At 43.6% G+C, this 20300-nt stretch overlaps 1 protein-coding gene across 6 annotated transcripts in view; it reads right to left on the bottom strand.

Moving 5' to 3' along the window:
- Positions 1-16256, bottom strand: part of Cenpc (centromere protein C) — a 72007-nt gene extending 55751 nt beyond the window's left edge. For 4 of the 6 annotated variants that reach the window (XM_031342905.1, XM_031342903.1, XM_031342907.1 and 1 more), the window contains exon 1: positions 15996-16256. In XM_031342905.1, the coding sequence (XP_031198765.1) occupies positions 15996-16013 (18 nt within the window). In that variant the 5' untranslated portion in view covers positions 16014-16256. The remainder of the gene's footprint in view (positions 1-15995) is intronic. The other 2 variants (XM_031342901.1, XM_031342906.1) reach the window with 1 other exon arrangement.
- Between the last annotated feature and the right edge of the window lie 4044 nt (positions 16257-20300).

Here is a 20300-nt window from a genome sequence, read left to right on the forward strand (position 1 = left end):
ACACTAACAATAGGACAAAATGGCAGCCTACAGAATAGGAAAAGATCTTCACCAACCCCACAGCTGACAGAGGACTAATATCCAAAACATAAAAAGAACTTGAAAAATTAGATACCAACAAACCAAATCACCCAATTAAAAAATAAGGGACAGAGATAAACAGAGAATTCTCAATCTCTTAATGGCCGAGAAGCACTTAAAGAAATGTTCAATGTCATTAATCATCAAGGAAACACCAATCAGAACAACTCTGAGATTCCATCTTACACCCATCTCTCAGGAGCCACTATGGGACAAGCTAATAACTAGCAGGTGATCATCCTGAAATGGCCTGCTTCGGATTATTATATAATCTGCAATAGGTGTGGCTTTATTAGGCAAGGCTGTAAAGGACTCATTTTAAGAACGATTCCTGCTATTAATATGCTTTTCCTGTTATTATTAAACATATATAACAATCACTAAGTAGTAGCACACCCCTTTGGAGCAGATCTCTGCAGATCCATGAAGATGTACTGTCTTGTAGTGATGCTATATAAACAAATACATGATTTAAATCTTAATGATGATCCTATAAGAATTCCTAAAATTATATGATTGATTATTAAGCTCTTTTATAACAGGACTGCTATTAGGTCCTTTTCTGATAGTCAAAGCTGCGATGAGAACTCTGCCAGTCTCCCATGTGTCACCAGTTAATTGCTCTTAGATGATAACCAGACTTTTTCCTACTCAGAGCACATTCCAAGAGGTTGTAAAACAATTAACCAAAGGTCATAAAAAGGGAACTAATGATTTATTATAGGTGCTAGGACAGAAGATAACATATCGACTGGGTCTATCTAAACAAAATTTCACTAATCATTTAGTTATGGTTTTAAACCTTCAGTGAACCTGTGGAGCTGAGACAGGTGATGGATGTTTAGCCAGATAATTACTCCTAATCGATATGCATGTAAACATTCGCTGTTGTAAACTTCTATTTCAATTTATGATTTGATTTTTTTGTGTGAACTTGTGATGAACTTTGTAATATGTGACCATGTACTCTGAAAGATGTGTAAGTACTGATTGTTGGCATCAGGACATCACATAGGCGAGACCCACAGACCTGTTGCCAAGGCAACAGCCACCATATTCCCAGAATCTACTTGGCTCACCTCCTACCTTTACCTGTGTTATGTCATTACCCATACATAAAGGCCCTCCCCCCAATCTCTCTCTCTTCCCCCACTTCTCTTTCCACCTCCACCTTGTCCCTCTCTCTCTCAATAAACCTCTTACACATGGAACTGTTCTGGCCTAGTTTGCTGTGTTCAGACTCGAGCCACTATTCTAACACATCATTTGGTGCCAAAACCTGAAAACTCAGCAGTATTGTCAAGAGCTACTGTGGAGAGCCGCAGCAGGGACCAGCCAAGCCAAAAAGATCACGGCCATGTGGACCGGCACCAAGCACCAAGAGGGCTGCCACCACTGACCACAGCCTGCAACCATAGCATAAGGTCATAGTACGAACTTCTACCACATGAGCTGCACCTGCTGCAGCAGCAGCCATTTCTTCAGCTGTGCTGCCCTGATCCATCTAGCGGGGCTAGCTTCTTCTGGGCCCACACCTACCCACTCAGTTCCACGTTTCTATTTACCAGTTCGCTAGAATTCTCGCACAGACAGCAGCATATTAATTGGTAGGGTCGGTCCATCAACAGGAGGACCCCTAGTTTCCCAGATAGGACCTGGCCAGCTTTTTCTGGGGGCTAAGGGGTTGGCATTTTATAGCCATGCCTCCCAGCTGACATATAAGTTAGGACATCAACCCTGTGGGTGACCATTCCCTCAAAAGCAGCTCTTGTTCCCTATCCCCCTCCAGGGTCTTGCAGCCATTTAAAAACCCCTGGGTCCCCTTTCCACAGTAAGTCTGGAGCTTACTGTGTAGCCTCTAGGGTGCCCTCATGACGACTTGAGCCTCTAGCCTGGCTAATTTCTTTTTGATTGTTGGATTGTTCTCTGGACACCAGTACGAATAATCCAATAACCCCCCCAATTGGGTGCTGTGATGTCTTTGAACCTACCTCCAGGCACCCCACTGGGATGTCTCCTGGAAAATCTCAAATCTTTGAAGCTAACGCCTGACTTGAAGGCATCAAAATTAATATACTTCTGCAATAAGATCTGGATTCAGTACCAGCTAGATAATAGTTCCACTTAATGGTACCCTAAATCCAACTTTTTTAAGGAATCTTAATACATACTGCCAGCAAACTGGTAAATGGAAAAAGGTCCCCTATGTCCAAGCACTCATCTATTGTCACTCCAATCCTTCCATATGCTCTACTTGTTCCCCAACCCAACTTCTCTTAGCCATGAAACCTACACAACCTCTGTCAGATGACGCTACAACACTAGATCCACCTAACGAACAACCTCCTTTCGGCCACAGACGTGTTTCCACGCCACTGAAAACCCAAACTGATGCCTCAGTTTCTCCTTCTTACCAGGATACCTCAGAACCTGCTAGCTCTACCTCTCCAGACCCCTCCCCTTCTTCTGTTTCAGCTGCAGGTCACTCCAAACACCCTACATTGGCAGCTACCTTCACTCCTCCTACCACATGCTCTAAGGCCACAGTCAAACCCCCAAGTCCTTCTCCACCCACCCCCCAGACATCTGACACAGCATCGGTCCTTCCTCTAAGAGAAGTTGCTGGGGTAGATGGCCTTGTCAGAGTACATGTTTCTTTCTCGCTGAGTGAACCTCGGTTCCTACACCTCTAACTCCTCCACCTTTATTAAAGAGTTTCAATACATTATTCAGTCTTACAACTTGACTTGCCATGATGCACATATGGCACTAATAACTTACTTCCTGAGGAATGCAGGTGAGTATGGGGCAAGCGAGAATGCATGCAGATGAAATCAATCAAACAGATAGAGCATATCCAATTGCATAGAAGACAGTGCCTGATTAGGATCCTCAATGGAATTATAATTCTGCAGGTGGTATTTTAGCCAGAGACAGGTTTATTACATGCCTTCTGGCCCATCTTAGAAAACCAGCCTTAAAGCCAGTAAATTTTGAAAACCTCCAAGAGGTTATCCAGGACAAGCAGGAAAATCCATCTCAATTTTTAGAATGCCTCACAAAGGCTTTATTACAGCATACCAATCTGGACCCTGAAAACCCATAAGGTAAGCAACTTCTGACAACCTACTTCTTTTCCCAGAGCTACCCTGACATAAAAGCTAAACTTAAAAGCTTGAGAGGGGACCCCTAACTCCACAGGCAGAAGTTTTAGCAATTGGCCTTCAAAGTTTACCATGGGAGAGATGAGAAAGTCCGCAAACAAAAATACCATATGCTGGCAAAGGCTGTCTGACCAGCCCCTGCCACTGCCCCGGACTCCTGGTCTTCTAAGACTCAGAGACCATCAGGTACCTGCTACAAATGTGGTCAACAAGATCATTGGGCAAACTTCTGCATGCCAAGGGGGCCATGCCCTAGGTACCATCAAAAGGTACATCACTCCCAGATTGCCCTCAGGTTATGCAGAACAGAGGCACATCACTCCCAGATAACCCTCCAGCTGATCTCCTAGGCTTGGCTATGGCTAACTGAGGAGACCCCAGCTCCCATGACCCAACCACTGTCATCACTAGCAGAGAGCCCCGGGTAGATATCATGGTATGTGGGTGGCCCATCTCCTTCCTCTTGGTCACTGGAGCCAATTACTCAGTCCTGACGGAATTTTGGGGACACACTTCTCCTTCTGGTTTTCCTATTGTCGGGGTAGGAGGACAGCCTCACTTCCCTCACCAGACCCCACCACTTAGTTGCTTTTTTAGGGGTGTACGTCTCACCCATTCCTTTTTGGTAGTGCCAACATGTCCTGTCCCCTTATTGGGAAGGGATCTTCTAGTTAGGCTGGCAGCCTCTATTTCCTTTGCTCCCCCCATTCGCCTAAACCCAAGTTCGCCAGCAGTTCCTCTGCTCCTTTTTCTAGCCAGCCACTCTACTAAACTATCATGTTATTTCCTTTACCAGGTTCTCAGGTAGATCCCCAAATCTGGGGCATCCAGAACCCCTCTGTTGCTAAACACCATTCTCCTGTTCTCATCCAATTACTGGACTCTACCAGGTACATAATCCAAGCTCAATACCCTCTCTCTCTCCAGAGCCTCAGGGGACTTAAGCCTATCATTTCTGAGCTCTTGAGAAAAAAACTCCTTCACCCCCCCCCAACCCCTTTAACACCCCTATACTAGCAGTTAAGAAACCTAATGGTAACTATCACCTGGCTCAAGACCTCAGGCACGTTAATTCTGCAGTGGCTCCTCTCCATCCTGTTGTGGCTAACACTTGCACACTTCTTCCCACTATCCCCTTGGGGACTTTCCGTTCAGTCTTAGATCTCAAGGATGCATTCTTCTCTATCCCTCTAGATGCCCAGTCACAAAACATATTTGCCTTTTTCTGGACAGATCCTGATACCCAACTTACCTGGACTGTTCTACCTCAGGGATTCCAGGCCAGCACACACCTATTTGGCAAGACCCTGGCTTCTGACTTACTCTCTCTGTCTCTCCCTAAATCTAAGATTATACTTTACATAGATGATGTCCTTCTCTGTAGCCCATCTCTAGAAATTAGCCAAGCTGACACCTCTCCAGTCAAGTACCCTCTCCACTGAAGGGTACAGGGTCTCACCTTCTAAAATCCAACTGTCCACCCATCAGGTTACCTATTTGGGACTAACAATTACCCCAACCTAAAAGGTTATTACCTTAGATAGAAGGAATCTGATTCAGTCTCTAACTGTTCCTTCTACAAAGGAAGAGATTTTATCATTCCTAGGAATGGCTAGATTTTTACATTCATGAGTTCCTTCCTTTTCCCTCCTTTCTCTTCCCTTATAAGAAGGAGCGTTAGGCCCCACCCACGAACCTCTTCTCAAACCTATTACCAAGCCCTATCAAAGGCTCCAACAGGCTCTCCTTAAGGCCCCAGCTTTACACCTCCCTGACCTGACTCGTCTTTTTTCCCTCTAAGTAACTGAAAAAGCGGGATTTCCGCTTGGAGTCTTAGGTCATCAACTAGGACCTTCTTTTAAACCTGTAGCATACTTGTCAAAAAAAAAAAAAAAAAAAAAAAAAAAAAAAACTAGATCTAACCAACCAGCAATGGGCACCTTGTATCTGTACCTTAGCCGCCGCTGAACTCCTTATTCGAGAGTCAAAAAAAAAAAAATCTAACCTTTGGGTCACCTATAACTGTCTTCTCATAACTTGTCACAGCCCCTAACTTATAAAGGCTTACAGACTCTACCTCCCTCCAGGGTTCTTTCTCTTATAGAAGACCCCACACTCACCTTCCAATCATGCCCACCTCTTAATATTTCCTCGACCTAATACTGACCACTCCCTATCTCACTCCTGCACTGAAACTTTAGAGGAACTATTACCTCATCCTTCACACATACAAGAGGGCACACTGCCTCAGGCCATCTATACCTGGTATACAGATGGCAGCTCCTTTTTACATGAAGGGGCTAGAAAAAGCTGGTTATGCCACAGTGTCAGACACCAAGGTGGTGGAGGCACAGGCCTTTCCTCCTCACACCACTAATCAACAGGCTGAACTAATAGCCCTTACCCGTGCCTTTCAGCCAGTACAGGGACAATCCCTCAACATCTACAGATTCCAAATATGCTTTTCATATCCTCCTGTCCCATGCTGCTACCTAGAAGGAACGTGGGTTACTTACGACAAAAAGAGGATCAGTAACTAATGCATACCAAATTATGGCCATGCTAAAGGCCTCCCATCTCCCCACAACTATTGGGATTGTCTATTGTAGATCCCACCAGACAAATGACTCTATTGTCTCCAAGAGAAACAACCGAGCTGACAAGGCAGTTACAGCTACGGCCCTTAGTGGCCTAGACTTTTCATCCTCCCCAGGACATTCTTACACTAAAACCTACATCTCCACCTTCACCCCCTGACACCTGCCAAACTCTGTCCTATCTTTACCAACTCTTTCATCCTAACAGCCAAGCACTGTCCTTCTTTTGTTAAGACCCACCTACAGCCTACTCCTGAGGACTTAAGCTTCTTAAAATCTATCACTGCTTCTTGAAAAATCTGTCAGATGTCTAACTCCAACTCAAGGTATCATAGCACCCCTTTTCCTACCCATCAGGCTAGAGGTTCCCTTTCTGGAACTGACTGGCAACTTGATTTTATCTACATGCCCACTGTCAGACATGCCAAGTACCTCCTGGTCTTGGTGGACACCTTCTTGGGGTGGGTAGAGGCATTTCCTGCAACTAACAAAAGGGCCCAGATAGTCTGTGATCTCCTCCTCTGAGAGATCATCCCCATTTGGTATCCCAGCCTCTCTCCAATCAGACAATGGTCCTGAATTTACTTCCCAAGTTTCTCACTGTCATCACAGTGGTGAAGCTGTTTCAGCTCCAACAACTGAGGCTGTTGTCCCACACCTCTCTGAGGATAAATCCGTCAACATGTCTGAGGCAGAAAAAAAAGAAAGACAGTTCTCTGCTGTCTTCAGCCCAAGCTTCTTCAGAACCCTTGCTTCCAGAAAGGATCTGGCCCTCCCTTATCCCAGATGGCAACAAAACTGTGCCCGCTGAGCTCTGCCTCAACGGGAAAGTCTCCGCTCTCGGGGAAAGATGATTTTGAGAAACTAGTATGGGAAATTTCAGGGGGCAAATTCGAAGCTGAGATCAACTTGGATCCTGGGAAAGATGAGGATGACGTTCTGCTTGAGCTCTCAGAGATGACTGACAGTTTAAGCTGATGGAGATAATGAGGACACGTTTAAAAAAAAATCCTCACCAAAAACTGGACTTAGTTTCATCTATTTACCTGAGGTGATAATTTCTTTAAGTCTCAACTCTGCCCTGATCAAAAGTATGCCTCTGAAGTATCTGTGTGTGTCCTGGATTCCCTGGGGTTGGATCTTTTACATTCCTTGATAAATAGCCGTTTTTGTCCACCTGATGTTCAGCATCTTTGAGAGGAAAGTTCTGTAATGCCCTTCTCTCCACAGGAGACTGAGCTCCAATTGAACAGTGCATGAGAACTCAGTGGTCCTTGAGGTGTTTGTCAGTGTGGGCTAGCTTCCCCTGCTGTATTTATTTATGTATTGTCTTAATTTTATCAGAGTTTAAAATTGAAGACAGCTGCTAACCATTGTGGTACCACTAAACAAAAGACTCACTCACTCTATGTTAAATTGTATGTCTTATTAAAGGTATTTGGAGATTCGTCTAAGCTTTAAAGAAGGCCGGGCAGCTTGAAAACCTGAGATATGGACTTAACTCTGGACCTGTTACTGTTGTGTTAACTGCTCCATAAACCTCTGAAGAGCAATACCTAATTTATTATTACTGTAATTTTTTTAAAGGCTTTAAAGTGCCTGAGGGGTCCCCTGAAACTAATTTTCTATTTCTGTGATTCCCTGGATTCTTTATAAGATTTGGTGACATGACTAGGGAAATTCTTTTTTTAGTATGAAAATTGTCCCTTCAATACCTTTCTCTTAGTGGTATTGAATTATCACAGAAAAATTGGTTAATTTTTTTTTTTTTTTTAACTTCTAACTCTCCCAGGAAACTCCTTGCCTAGTATTTATTTAATGTGCTTTAACCTTGGGAGGAGGGGGAAAAAAACCCTCAAGCTGCCGATACTGGTCTACAGACTGTAGCAGTCCACTGGGCTGTACTGTCAAAATGGCAAGATGCTCTGGGGTGTATTGGAAACCTCCAGTTTCTTCATTTCTGGGTTGAGGTTTCTTTTCTTAACGTTGGTCTTCTTCATATCACCTCGAGGTTTAGACTTGTGAAGGGACAAGTCTGATGAGTTTAGTAGTCTTGAAAGGAGACACTGCAGAGTTGGAAGGAGGAAAGACGTGCTCATTGTGATACTTTCTGTAGGTGGCCAGTCTGTTTCTCATAGGGAATTCCCGGATCACCCGTCATTGTCGGCTCCTAAGGAACTGCTACTGTAAGTGGCTCCTCAAGAGTTGAAGGTCGTGTAGCCTTGCTGGGAATATGGAAAAGGAAGAAAGCCACAGGACTGCCAGTTCACTCCGGGGAGATCTGGATGATTCTGTACCTGCAAAGATGACTTGAAGTTTCTGTATAGACACTTGTACCAATCCATCTTCAGCTGACAGAATGTTGTATGATAGCCCGTCTCCAAAGCAGAGGTGGAAGGTTCTGGTTTCACCATATTTTGTAAACACATCTCCCTTTATGAATTGCCCTGTAGACTGTAAGTCTCTTTTGTATATAACCTTTATCCTTTTGCTTTAAATAAAAGGTCTGTTCCTATTTAATGCCCTGTACTAGTCAGTGATTTGTGTTCAACATTACTTGAACCATTTGCCATTAATGAAAGAGAAATACTTATTGGTGTTTTAAATAAAACTGATATAGAAAAAAAAACCACTCTTGTTAAGCTGTCACAGGAACTTCACCTTAATTGGGTAAAACTCTTACCTCTGGCTCTTTTCAGGTTACAAGCTCTCCCCAAGCCACTTCTTCTTATCTTGCCCTTTGAACTCATGTATGGACATCCAGTCCTAACTCCTGGTCTTTCACCTAAATGCTCTCCCCTCCCAGACCATCTACCCACCCCATTAATTTGCCACCTCCGTTCTTTCCTATGGAACTTTGCTGACCACCATCTACCACAGGCACACACTGTCTCCTGCCAACATTGGAGACCAAGTCCTTCTATCCCCTCAAGACCCTCACTCCTCTCTCCCAAATGGCAGGTAATCTCCCTTTTAAGGTAATCCTTGTGACCCCTACAGCTGCTAAACTCGAGGGACTCTCTCGATGAGTCCATCTGTTTCACCCCAAACCTTTCATCCCTCCACCTAAAAATGACTCTTCTTCATACACATCGACCCTAACAGGACTGTGCTCTGTTAAGCTCCAGAAGAAGTCAAGACTGCCCACCTTGTCCCCAATCCCAGAAAATGGGACTCCACTCCAGCAGCTGAGCTCAACCTCACTGGATTAGACATGGGTTTCTCGTCCTCCCTGTGCTGTTCATTTCCATCCAGGGCAGCCCTTACATCTGGAGATTTGAGATTCAAGAAACCCCCACAGATAACAAACAGTCTTTCCAAATAGGGTCAGGAAACTGCTTCATAGCTGGTTGCCAGGAACCAATCCAAATTGCTATCATCCCTGTATCTGTAATCCCATCTACATATTAGGATCTCTATACTTGCTTTCTTTTTGACCAGACAAAAGATTACTGTAGAAAATAGCCAGATGAATATGGGAGCTGCCCATATTGGTCTTGTCAGATACATATGCTAGGATCACAGACCAATCATTTCTTCTATCAACACTTCAAGATATTCTTTTTCTACATACCCATACCCATGGGACTCCAGGTGGGAGGCTCTACCGTAAAAATCAGCTCAGGTCCCCAGTAAGTACCATCCATATCCAGAGAAAATATGTCTCAATTGCCCAACCCCTGGATATTGGAAAAGCAAGGGAGATAATCAAACACTCCTCCACAGTCCTTACCTCTTTGACATCACCCCTCATAAATGGCACTAACTTGTCATTTAACCTTTTGCTTCATACCAACTCCTTAATGTCACCAAGCCTGGACACTTTAAAGATTGCTGGTTATGTGTACCTCCTGTAACTAACTCACAACTGTCACAGCATCTCTGGTGATACTGCCAAGTAACCTTATCCCACCCTTTGTCAGCTGCCCTGGCTCCAATGTCGCCATGACTCCATACCTTACCTCTATCCCTCTCTTTGGTGTGGCAAACTGTTTTAAGACCTCCAGGGCTCATTTTATAGGAACGCTGAGCTCCCTAGACCACAATAGAACCATAACCCTCAATATATCATCTCTGCCACAATGCCCTACAGTCCAAAACACATCAATTCTTTGTGGCACCAAGTACATCATCACCTACCCGCCAGCTGGTCAGGAGTTTGCACATTGGTACTACTTTTCCCTGAACTGGGAGTAATCCAGGGAAACGAACCCCTGCCAATCCCAGTTCTAGATAAAATAATCCCAACATAAGAGGGCAGTTCGAGTCATGCCACTCTTGGTCACTACGGGAATAGCCATAGGTGTCGGTACTGGAGTTGAAGGGATAACGACTTCCATGACCCAATATAATACACTCAATTCTCAGTTTAAAAGCTATTTTCAAGAAATGTCTGAAACTGTGCTTACTATCCAAATACAGATCAATTCTTCGGCAGCCGTGGTGCTTCAGAACAGACGAGGACTAGATATCCTGACAGCTAAAGAAGGTGGTCTTTGCCTGTTCCTCCAAGAAGAATGCTGTTTCTATGTCAACCAATCCGGGATAGTAAGAAATAAAATCCAGGAGCTAAATACAGTCAGACATAAAAAATTTCAGACCTCCAGTTCTGGAATTTTCAAAAATCCTACATGGAAGTGGATACTCCTTTTGTAACGCCTCTCCTAGTCATCTTCCTGGTGTTATTTACTCCTTACCTCATTAATCTTGTTTCTACATTCCTTCAATGACAAATACAAAACAATTTCTAACCAAACTATTAATCAGCTCCTGTTACAGGATTACCAGCCACTGCCCAGAGAAAAGCCGCTGTCCACAGAGGAACCTGATATGAATGTTTATCAAGTAGATCCCAATGGTGAAAGCCAGCTACACCCCAAAATTGACAATGTCCCTAGACAGCAGGAAACAGCTTAAGAGACACGATGCCCTCATTCCCTCTTCACCATCAGCTTCCCCCTCCCTTTTTCTTTCCTTCTCTTTATGATAACAAGAAGGGAGGTATGTTGGCATCAGAACCTCCGAAACCTGTGACATTGCATAGACAGAACCCACAGACCTGTTGTCAAGACAACAGCCACCATATTCCCAGAATCCACTTGGCTCACCTCCCACCTTTACCTGTGTAATGTCATTACCCATACATAAAGAAAGCCCCCCTAATCTCTCTCTCTTCCCCCACTTCTCTTTCCACCTCCACCTTGTCCCTCTCTCTCCCAATAAACCTCTTACTCGTGGAACTGTTTTAGCCTAGTGTGCTGTGTTCAGACTCGAGCCGCTATTCTAACACATCACTGAAGACAAAAAGATGAGGAGGATCTAGGAGAAAAGAGAATTTTTTGCCTTTCACCACTCAGAGTAGAAATTTTTTCCTTTTCCCCACTTAGAGAATTTTTTCCCTTTACCACTTAGGATCTTTACAACTTAGTAATAAACTCTATAATCACTTTTCTTTCTTTTTTTTTTTTTTTTTTTTTTTTTTTTCTCTGTGTAGCCATGGCTGTCCTGGACCTCACTCTTTAGACCAGGCTGGCCTCAAACTCAGAAATCTGCCTGTCTCTGCCTCCCAAGTGCTGGGATTAAAGGAGTGCGCCACCACCGGCTTATAACCACTTTTTTTCTTCCTGGGACTTCCAACTATCAGACTGAAAGTTAGAGCCCAGCAGAACAAAAGCCACACTGCTTAATCCTCCCCTGTTAGGCTACAGGTGTTACTCACCTAAGCCAGCAGTCTTTTACTCTCAGAAAGAGCAAGAAAGTTATTAGGACTTTTTAGAAGTTATCATCAGCATTTCAGTATAGAGACCTAGAAAGCTCTAAACCCTCAGACTTTACAGCCACCACCAGAGTCCTACTCTGTGACTCCACCACTACCATGCCTAGGCCAGGAAGCTCCCTGCACCCATCAGAATGGCTAAATTCAAAAACTCAAGAAATAGCACATGCTGACAAGGATGTGAAGAAAAAGCAACACTCCTCCATTATTGGTGGGAGTGCAAAACTATTCCAACCACTTTGGAAATCAATGTGTTGGTTTCTCAGAAAACTGGTAATAGTTCTACTCCAAGACCCAGTTATATATGCCACTCCTGGGCATATACCAAAAGATGCCCCCCACCATACCACAAGAACACTTGCTCAACTATATTCATAGCAACTTTACTCATAATAGCCAGAAACTGGCAACAACTTCAATGTCCCTCAACTGAAGAATGGATAAAGAAAATGTTGTACATCTACACAATGGAATACTACTCAGCTACTAAAAACAAAGACATAATGAAATTTCCAGGCAAATGGATGGAACTAGAAAATATCTTAAGTGACGTAACCTAGACCCAGAAAGACAAGCATGGTACGTACTCATAAATGAACATTAGCCATAAAGTACAAGATAACCATGCTACAATCCATAGACCAAAGAAAACTAAGTAATAAAGAATGCCCAAGGGAAGATGTATGACTCGCTCAAAAGGGAAAATAATATTGAGGTGGATGGAGACAGGGAACTGGGTGGGAGAGAGGATGAGGAGAACAGGGATGAGGGTCATATGTGGGAGAGGAGAGACTGCAGAGGGCTGAGAAAGAGAGCTGAAATTGATGGAGAGCATCTCTGGTACTAGCTGGAGACCTGGGGTGAGGGGCACACAATACTCCCTGGAATCTATGGGGAGTCTGTCTCTGTGGCTGAAACTCCTAGCAGTGGGGTATATGGAAACTGAAGTGCCCACCTTCTATAGCCAGGCAGGATCTCTAGTGCAATAAGAACACCAACCCATTCACAAAACCTTCTGAAATTTGCCCTACCTACAAGATGTGCAGAGATAAAGATGGAGCAATGGAGCAGAAATTGAGGGAACAGCTTACCAATGACTGGCCCAACTGAGATCCACCCTATCCGAGAGAGCCAATCCCCGACACTATTATTGATACTCTGCGATGCTTGTGAACAGGAACCTAGCATAACTGTCTCCTGAAAGGCTTCATCCAGAACAGATGGAAACAGACTCAGAGACCACAGTCAAACATCAGACAGAGCTCAGGGACTCTTGTGTAAGAGTAGAGGACAGGATTGACCAGGAGGAGGGGAAGAGTTGGTGTGGAGGTAGGGGTGAGGGAGTGTCAAGGACACTACAAAAATACCTAGAGTACAGAGTCAACTAACCTGGGCCCATGGGGGCTAAGGCCCACCAAAGAGTGTGCAGGGGCTGGACCTAGGCCACCTACACATTTGTAGATGTGCAGCTTGATTTTCATGTGAGTCCCCTAAAAGTTAGAGTAGGGGCTGTCTCTGACTCTGTTGCTTGCCATTGGATCCACTTCCCTTAGCTCCACAGACCTCAGTGGGAGAGGATGCACTTAGTCCTACTTCCAGTTGACATCCAATCAAGAGTTGGTACCCAAGTGGGGAGGTCTTCCCCTTCTCTGAAGGGTCTTTGACTGGGATGTAAAGTGAATAAATTAAGTAATTAATTAAAAAAAAGCATAAACAGGGTGAAGATTTTGTCTTGAGATAATTTAGCTTTTTTCCAGAGCTTTTCTACTAAACTATGTGCCATACAAAAAAGCTGTGTCAGGAATGGAGTTCAGTAGGTAGAACTTTTTTCTAAGCATCCTAGAATCTCTGAGTCAAATTCCCAGAACCCATAAACACGAGGTAGTGGCTTTAACTTTTAATTCCAGCATTTACAAACAATGAACAGGAGAGTTTAAGGCCAGCCTGGGAAACATGAGACCCTGTCTCAAAAACACAAGGAAGGGTGTGCCAAAAGTTGGACATGGTGATCTTGTAGACCCATAATCCTAATACATGGAAGGTGGATGCAGGAGTTCAAAGTCATCCTTGCCTATATAGTCAGTTCTTGTTCAAGGCCATCCTGGGTTATATGGGACACTGTCCCAAAACCAAACAACAAAAAGATATGCCAGATAAATAAGACAAAAAAATAAATAAATAAAAATTCTTAAGGGCAAAAGCCCATAATGTTTATAAAGTATTTAAAAAGCAGAAGATGAAATCTACCTTATAAGGAACAAGCTAAAGAAAAAAAATACTGAACAATTTGACTTTATTACAAATTTTCTTTTAGTGTCAAGATTAAACCTAGGGCACATAAATTCGGGAAAATACTCTGCAGCACTATATGGCAGACCCATAGCTGTGCTATGTTTACAATAGTCCCCACTATTATTTATTTGATGGAAACACTTAAAGCAAATACTCAGGTCTCTTTCTGGTATTCATCAATGTGAGGCACTGAAATAAACCCAATCCTGAGAATGCTAAATCAAGCTTCTGAACCCTAAAATATGAAACTTCTAACTTGAGTAAAATTGAAGGATCACAAATCTGCACACTGCAACATTTTTGAAGCATGAACCCCTGTACAACGCTCCCTCTTCCTCTGCTAAGCAGGAAAATTTTTAGGGCAAAATAGGTCCCCTGCTCATGAATACTGAGCACCTACTAGAATATCAGTGACTTAGGCACACTCAAAAGGTGGTCACCAAGACAGCTCCTTAACTGAGTTAAAATTTAAAAAATATTTATTTTAGCCGGGCGGTGGTGGCGCAAGCCTTTAATCCCAGCACTTGGGAGGCAGAGGCAGGTGGATCTCCGAGTTCGAGGCCAGCATGGTCTACAAAGTGAGTTCCAGGACAGCCAGGGCTATAGAGAGAAACCCTGTCTCAAAAAACCAAAAAAAAAAAAAAAAAAAAAAAAAAAAAAAAAAAAAAAAAAAAAAAAAATATTTATTTTAAAGTACAAACTGCCAACTTCAATTTATCCTCCAGTTGATGTCAACTTAAGTTTCCTCTACTATGATGCTGTACTTCTCAAAACAAACAAACAAACAAACAAAAAACTGTGCAATAGTTTTCTGGTTTGGTTTGGTTTAGTTTGGTTTTAGCTTATACATACCCACTAAGAGCCCTGGAGCACTCCCCATCTTCCTCATCCTCCTCATCCTACTCATCTTCTTCATCCTCCCCATCCTCCCCATCCTCTCCATCCTCCCCATCCTACTCATCTTCCTCATCCTCCCCATCCTCTCCATCCCAAGTCTAAGCTTACTCTGGCAAAAACAAAAAAGTTCTTCTGAATATGGCAAAATAAGTCTAAGGTAGGAAATTACCTTGAAAACCCTGGTATATAAAAATATCTGAGAACAATCTCCAGCTCATCCCATTTATCTTTTCAATAGACAACACACAGAAGTCAGAAGCACAAAGCTCAAAACAGCTGTAGGGTTATAACTGGTATATGATAACGTACAGCGGACATTTGTTAAGTTTTGTTCTTTATGGCTGTAATGTTTCTTTTCTCTGATCTCGTGCAATGTAAATAATATTCATGATTTTGCAGAATACACACTATACTGTCTTTTCACACATGTTCGAGCACACACACACACACACAACTACATATAGAAACCATCAATGAAGATTTTCTTTAAAAGATAAATTGAACTGCTAGGTTAGGGCGAAAAAAAGGCATAGTAATCATACAAAACTTGAAATGAGTATCAAGTGTGTCAAGAAACATAAATAAAATGGCAAGTTATGGCCCACGTCAAACATTCATAGTTGGCACCTTTTAAATTTTGGTTGCCTTGTATAAAGCTTTACATCATTAACAGGTGTCCCATAAATATTAGAATTTTCACATCATATAGTATTTCGACAAATAAAGTCGAACAACAGAGAATTTAGGTTTGTTTTAATGGAGAAATTAATACTCGAGGTTTTGCAGACCATCAAGGCTGACTTGTACAATATATTCATGAGTATTTGGAAGACTGAAAAAAAAAAAAAAAAAACGGAAAAAGCCTGAAATGTAGAAACTGGAACAATCTCTTCAGAGGAAAAAAAAGCAAGCACTCATGAGATTTAAGCAGTCCAGTTACTTCCGCTGGCGGGACACAATCTCACCTGATTTGTAGCCCGTGCAGCTTTCTAACGACCCCAGACAAGCCCCTACCCACCCTGACAGGCGCCCGCACCATCCCACCCCTCCGCACCCCTCACAAGCCGCACGCAGCCCTGCCGCAGCCCTCCCGGCAAGCGGGACACGCACCCGCCCGGCGTCCGGACCGCTGGAGTACGAGGCGACCTACACACACATCGCGCAGGCCCGACCCAGACCCGCACTTACCAGACCGAACGAGGCCATGGTTCCGGCCCACGGAGGCCTGAGAGGGAAATCCAATCAGGCCAGGGTTCCAGGAGAGTTAAAAGTCGCTCAGCTAGAGTTAAACTGAGGTGAGAGAGACTTCCAAGGAGCTAGCTGCCCGACAGCCGCTTAAGACTCGGCCCTAAACAGCGGCGACCAACCAACAGCAAAAAATTCAAATAAGCTACGCATGCGCACAAGCCTAGCTCAGCCGCTATAACAGCGGCGGTTACTCGCCTTTTAGAGTCCCGCCCACTCGCCTGTTACCCACCTATCAGCCTGCCTTTCTCAGTTCGCCCCGCCCTCCTGCCCAGCGCCTTGCCCTTCTGTCGTCGTCCCACCCTCCTACTCATCGCCACGCCTCTCGCCAATCACCACGCCTCTCCCCCGTCGCCACGCCCCTCGCCCTTCGCCCCACCTCTTCCCCGTCGCCCCGCCTCTCGGTATTCTTCCCGCCTTTCACCCGTCGCCACGCCTCGCGCCAATCACCACGCCGCCCCACCCCTCTCCTGCTTCTGTTTTTTTCAGCCAATTTGCTGAGTCTACGGCCGCTTTTATTTAGAAAGCAGGTATTGAGCACCACCTGTGCTCCTTGAGATAAATGTATAATACATCCCAGCAGTTCTATTACGGATTAATAGGTAATACTAAAAAAGGATTAAAGGTAGAAATTGCTGGCGTTTTGAGAAGATTACATTACGCAGATTCATCAGCTGCAACCCGCTCATCTATACAGAATCTATGAAAATAGTAATGATATTCTTTTTTCAAGTATTTAGAAATTATTTATGAAGCATCATTGCAAAGACATAAATTATAAATGTATATCAGTAAAACGAACATAGTTTTTTTTTTTTTAAAGAGGAAGTGGCTGCTTCTGTCTTATGAGAAAATTAAGATAATGGCCCCAATTGGAGAACTAGAAAATACCGATGTGTATTGTGTCCAGTTACCTAGAGTCACGTGGTCGCAGCCTGTAGCTGATCTATTTCCTTAGGAGACAGAATGCCACAAATAAACACAGACAGACAGACAGACGGACGGACGGAAGGAAAGAAGGAAGGAAGGAAGGAAAGAAGGAAAGAAAGAAAGAAAGTCAGTCTGGAGCGATGGAGCGATGTCTCAGTGGTCAAGAGCGCTTGCTTGCCCTTTTAAAGGAGCAAAGTTCGGTTCCCAAGCACCCACAAAGCAACTCAACCATTTGTAGCTCCAGTTCCAGGGGATCTGACACCCTATTCCGGCCTCAGCTGGCAACAAGCACGCACGTGATATCCTTGCATACATGCAGACAAAACAACCATACTTATAAAGTGAATAAATATTTTTTTATTGCAGATTATTTTAGAATGGTGAGGTTCCATTTGAGTTGAATGTGCTCAGGATTGCAGCGACACTCGGCGGGCTTGCCAGTCAGCTCCGCCAGAGGGCAGCAGAGGTCCTGCAAACTTAATTACTTATTAATCCTCCAGTGGGAAGCTACAGAATCCAGACTACCTGTAAATTGTACAACAGCTACGACCAGATAAATCTCAAAGAGGAGTCAGCTGAGCCTGGCAGCTGAAACAGAGGTTTTCTCCTGCGTTGAAAATAATTTTGAGACTGTTGTCCTCAACTGCAACACTGCACTTCGTGCGAATTTTTAACAAGACCTATGACCAAAATGTAAGGGTACGATGCTGAATTGCGCAACATCCATACACCACTTGCTGAAGAAGCAAGTTGGGAGTGAATCGACTCCAGAGAGTCCCATCCAAATGTTCAGAGTAAACATGGATTTTGGCTTTGATGCCTTTGGAGCCAACAAGCATACGCAATCTGAGAACTCGAGGAGGATAAACAAAGTTGTCGGTGAGGGTTTGAGTCAAGCAGTTGCTCGAGACACAGAGAACAGCCATAACACAGAGGGCGTAAACTCTCTGGTAGGTGACGCCATCCAGGATGACTTGCAAGTTGACTCCCTTCACCTTCCTCCGTAGAGTAGGCAGCTCTTGAAAGTCCATGTGAAAGTTTCAGAAAGGTGGCATCGGAAGAAATATTGAGGACTATCGAACAGTGGCCTTTTTTCATCAAAATGCCAACATCCCCTAGAGAATGAGGCGAGGAGAGCAGAGTCCGCCAGGCCGAACACATCTGGTTTTTAAGACCCCCATCAGTTCACAGCCCAGAAAGACATAAAGGGGAAAGTGTGCTGGGACATGAAACCACCACTCCCACTCCGCCCCCCACCCCTGTGCATCATCAAAAACCAACCTGCTGGAGCACTGCACCTGCCTAGCTTGGCCTAGCAATGGCTGTTCACAGAGCTTAATTTCGAATTTTGTGAAGGCAACAATCACTGCGTGTGTGGTTATACTTGTCTTGCACATAAATGACTTCCAGATTTGCCTGATGGTGTTACAGGGGAAATAGCACACTAAGACTTAAATTTGGGTCATCTATAAATATTTGTTCATTCAAAATGACCCTAAAAAGACGTAAATGATAAAATGCCAAACTTTATCCCATAGGTAGTACATAAAAATAAAAGTGTGTTAAAGAGAAAAAATACAAAGAAAAACTGCCAGCAATGTTATGGGGCAGAAATGACTTGTAGCTAGAATAGGGGAAAATTTATTATATTGAAAAATATGTTGAGAAGCACAAAATGTAATCTCATTACGGGACACTTCTGATGTTAGAATAAAATTTCAATAATTCTATAGCCAATGAGGGAATGTATTGTTCTGGGATCAATTAAAAAGACTGTAATCAGTTGTTCCAATTTAAATCCGTGCATCATACAGCATTTAACAGCTAAGACAATCTTGGAAGGAATGATAAAAGAGTGGATCTGGGGCAGGTTTGGGGTAGGGTCAAACAGTAGAATGAAAGCCACATTAAAACAGTTATGAGGCCAGCCCAGTGACTCGGGTTCCTTCCAGTCTATCTGGGCTGGTGTCCTGAGCAGACAAGCTCCACAGCCAATCCCACAACACCCAGAGGAAGCTACACTCCCAGGCGCTCTGACATGCCCAGGATCAGAGGTGAGGAGGAACCAACATCTGTCCAAACATCTGGAGTAACTGGGACTAGCAGGACCAGGCACACAGGAACTCCACCAGCCCAGTGGCTTGGGTTCCTTCCGGTCTCTCTGGGCTGGTGTCCTGAGCAGACCTTGGGCACAAGCTCTGTAGCCAGTCCCACAACACACAGAGAAAGCCCCACTCCCAGGTGCTCTAACAAGCCCAGGATCACAGGATCCCAGAATCATAGGATCATAGAGACAGCTTGACTCTGAGGAGTTCTGACACAACCAGGATCACAGGAAAGACAGGCTCCAGTCAGATTTAGCAAGGGCAGGTAGCACTAGAGAGAACCACAAATCCAGCCCTACAAAGGATAATAGATAGAAAACATCAACATAAGGAGCAAAACTACACCCTAGAAGAAGCAAGAAAGTAATCTTTCAACAATTCCACACAAACCTAATTCTACCTCTTACAACAAAGACAACAGGAAGTGACAATTACTTTTTCTTAATATCTTAATTGTCGGCCACCTTACCCGTCCAGTTAGAAGTAAGGAGGCAAACACCAAGCCCTTCTCCATGCAGTTTTCATTCAGGAACCTTCATTTTTACTTCTTCTCTTGCTAGCTAACTTCTTTTATATCCTTCTATATCTTCTTCTTATGTCTTACTTATTACTACTTACATCTTATTAGTTATATCTTATTAGTTACATACTTATTCCTAATTCTATATCTTACATCTATCCTTACATCTTACTTCTATATCTACATCATCTCTCCTATCCCATTACCAGCCCCAATTCTACATACTTACTCCTAAATCTCTCCTAACCCATCACCAGCCCTAATTTTACATACTTACTCCTAAATCTTACATCTTACCTCTAATTCTATCTATATCTATATCCATATCTATATGTATCTCTATATATCTTACTTACTATCTATATACTTACTCCTAATCTCTTACATCTTACTTACTGTCCCTTACATCTTACTTACTATCCATTATCTTACTTCTATCTATATACTTACTCCTATCTATTACATCTTACTCTCTATACATACTTACTATTCTACTCTCCCAGCTCCCAGCCCTTGTGGGTTAAATACTTTCCCTGGTCCCAATCAACATCAGCCACATGGCAAAGCATAATAGGCTGCGGGAAAATCATGCCAGCTTGCATCACAAACTAGAGGCACTCAGCTTTTCCAACTGAGGCTTGTTTATCTCAATGGTCTCTGCTCTGGCTGGAGACCAGGTGTTCAATATATATA

This window comes from Mastomys coucha, unplaced genomic scaffold, assembly GCF_008632895.1.
Source record: "Mastomys coucha isolate ucsf_1 unplaced genomic scaffold, UCSF_Mcou_1 pScaffold22, whole genome shotgun sequence".
Lineage (NCBI taxonomy): Eukaryota > Metazoa > Chordata > Mammalia > Rodentia > Muridae > Mastomys > Mastomys coucha.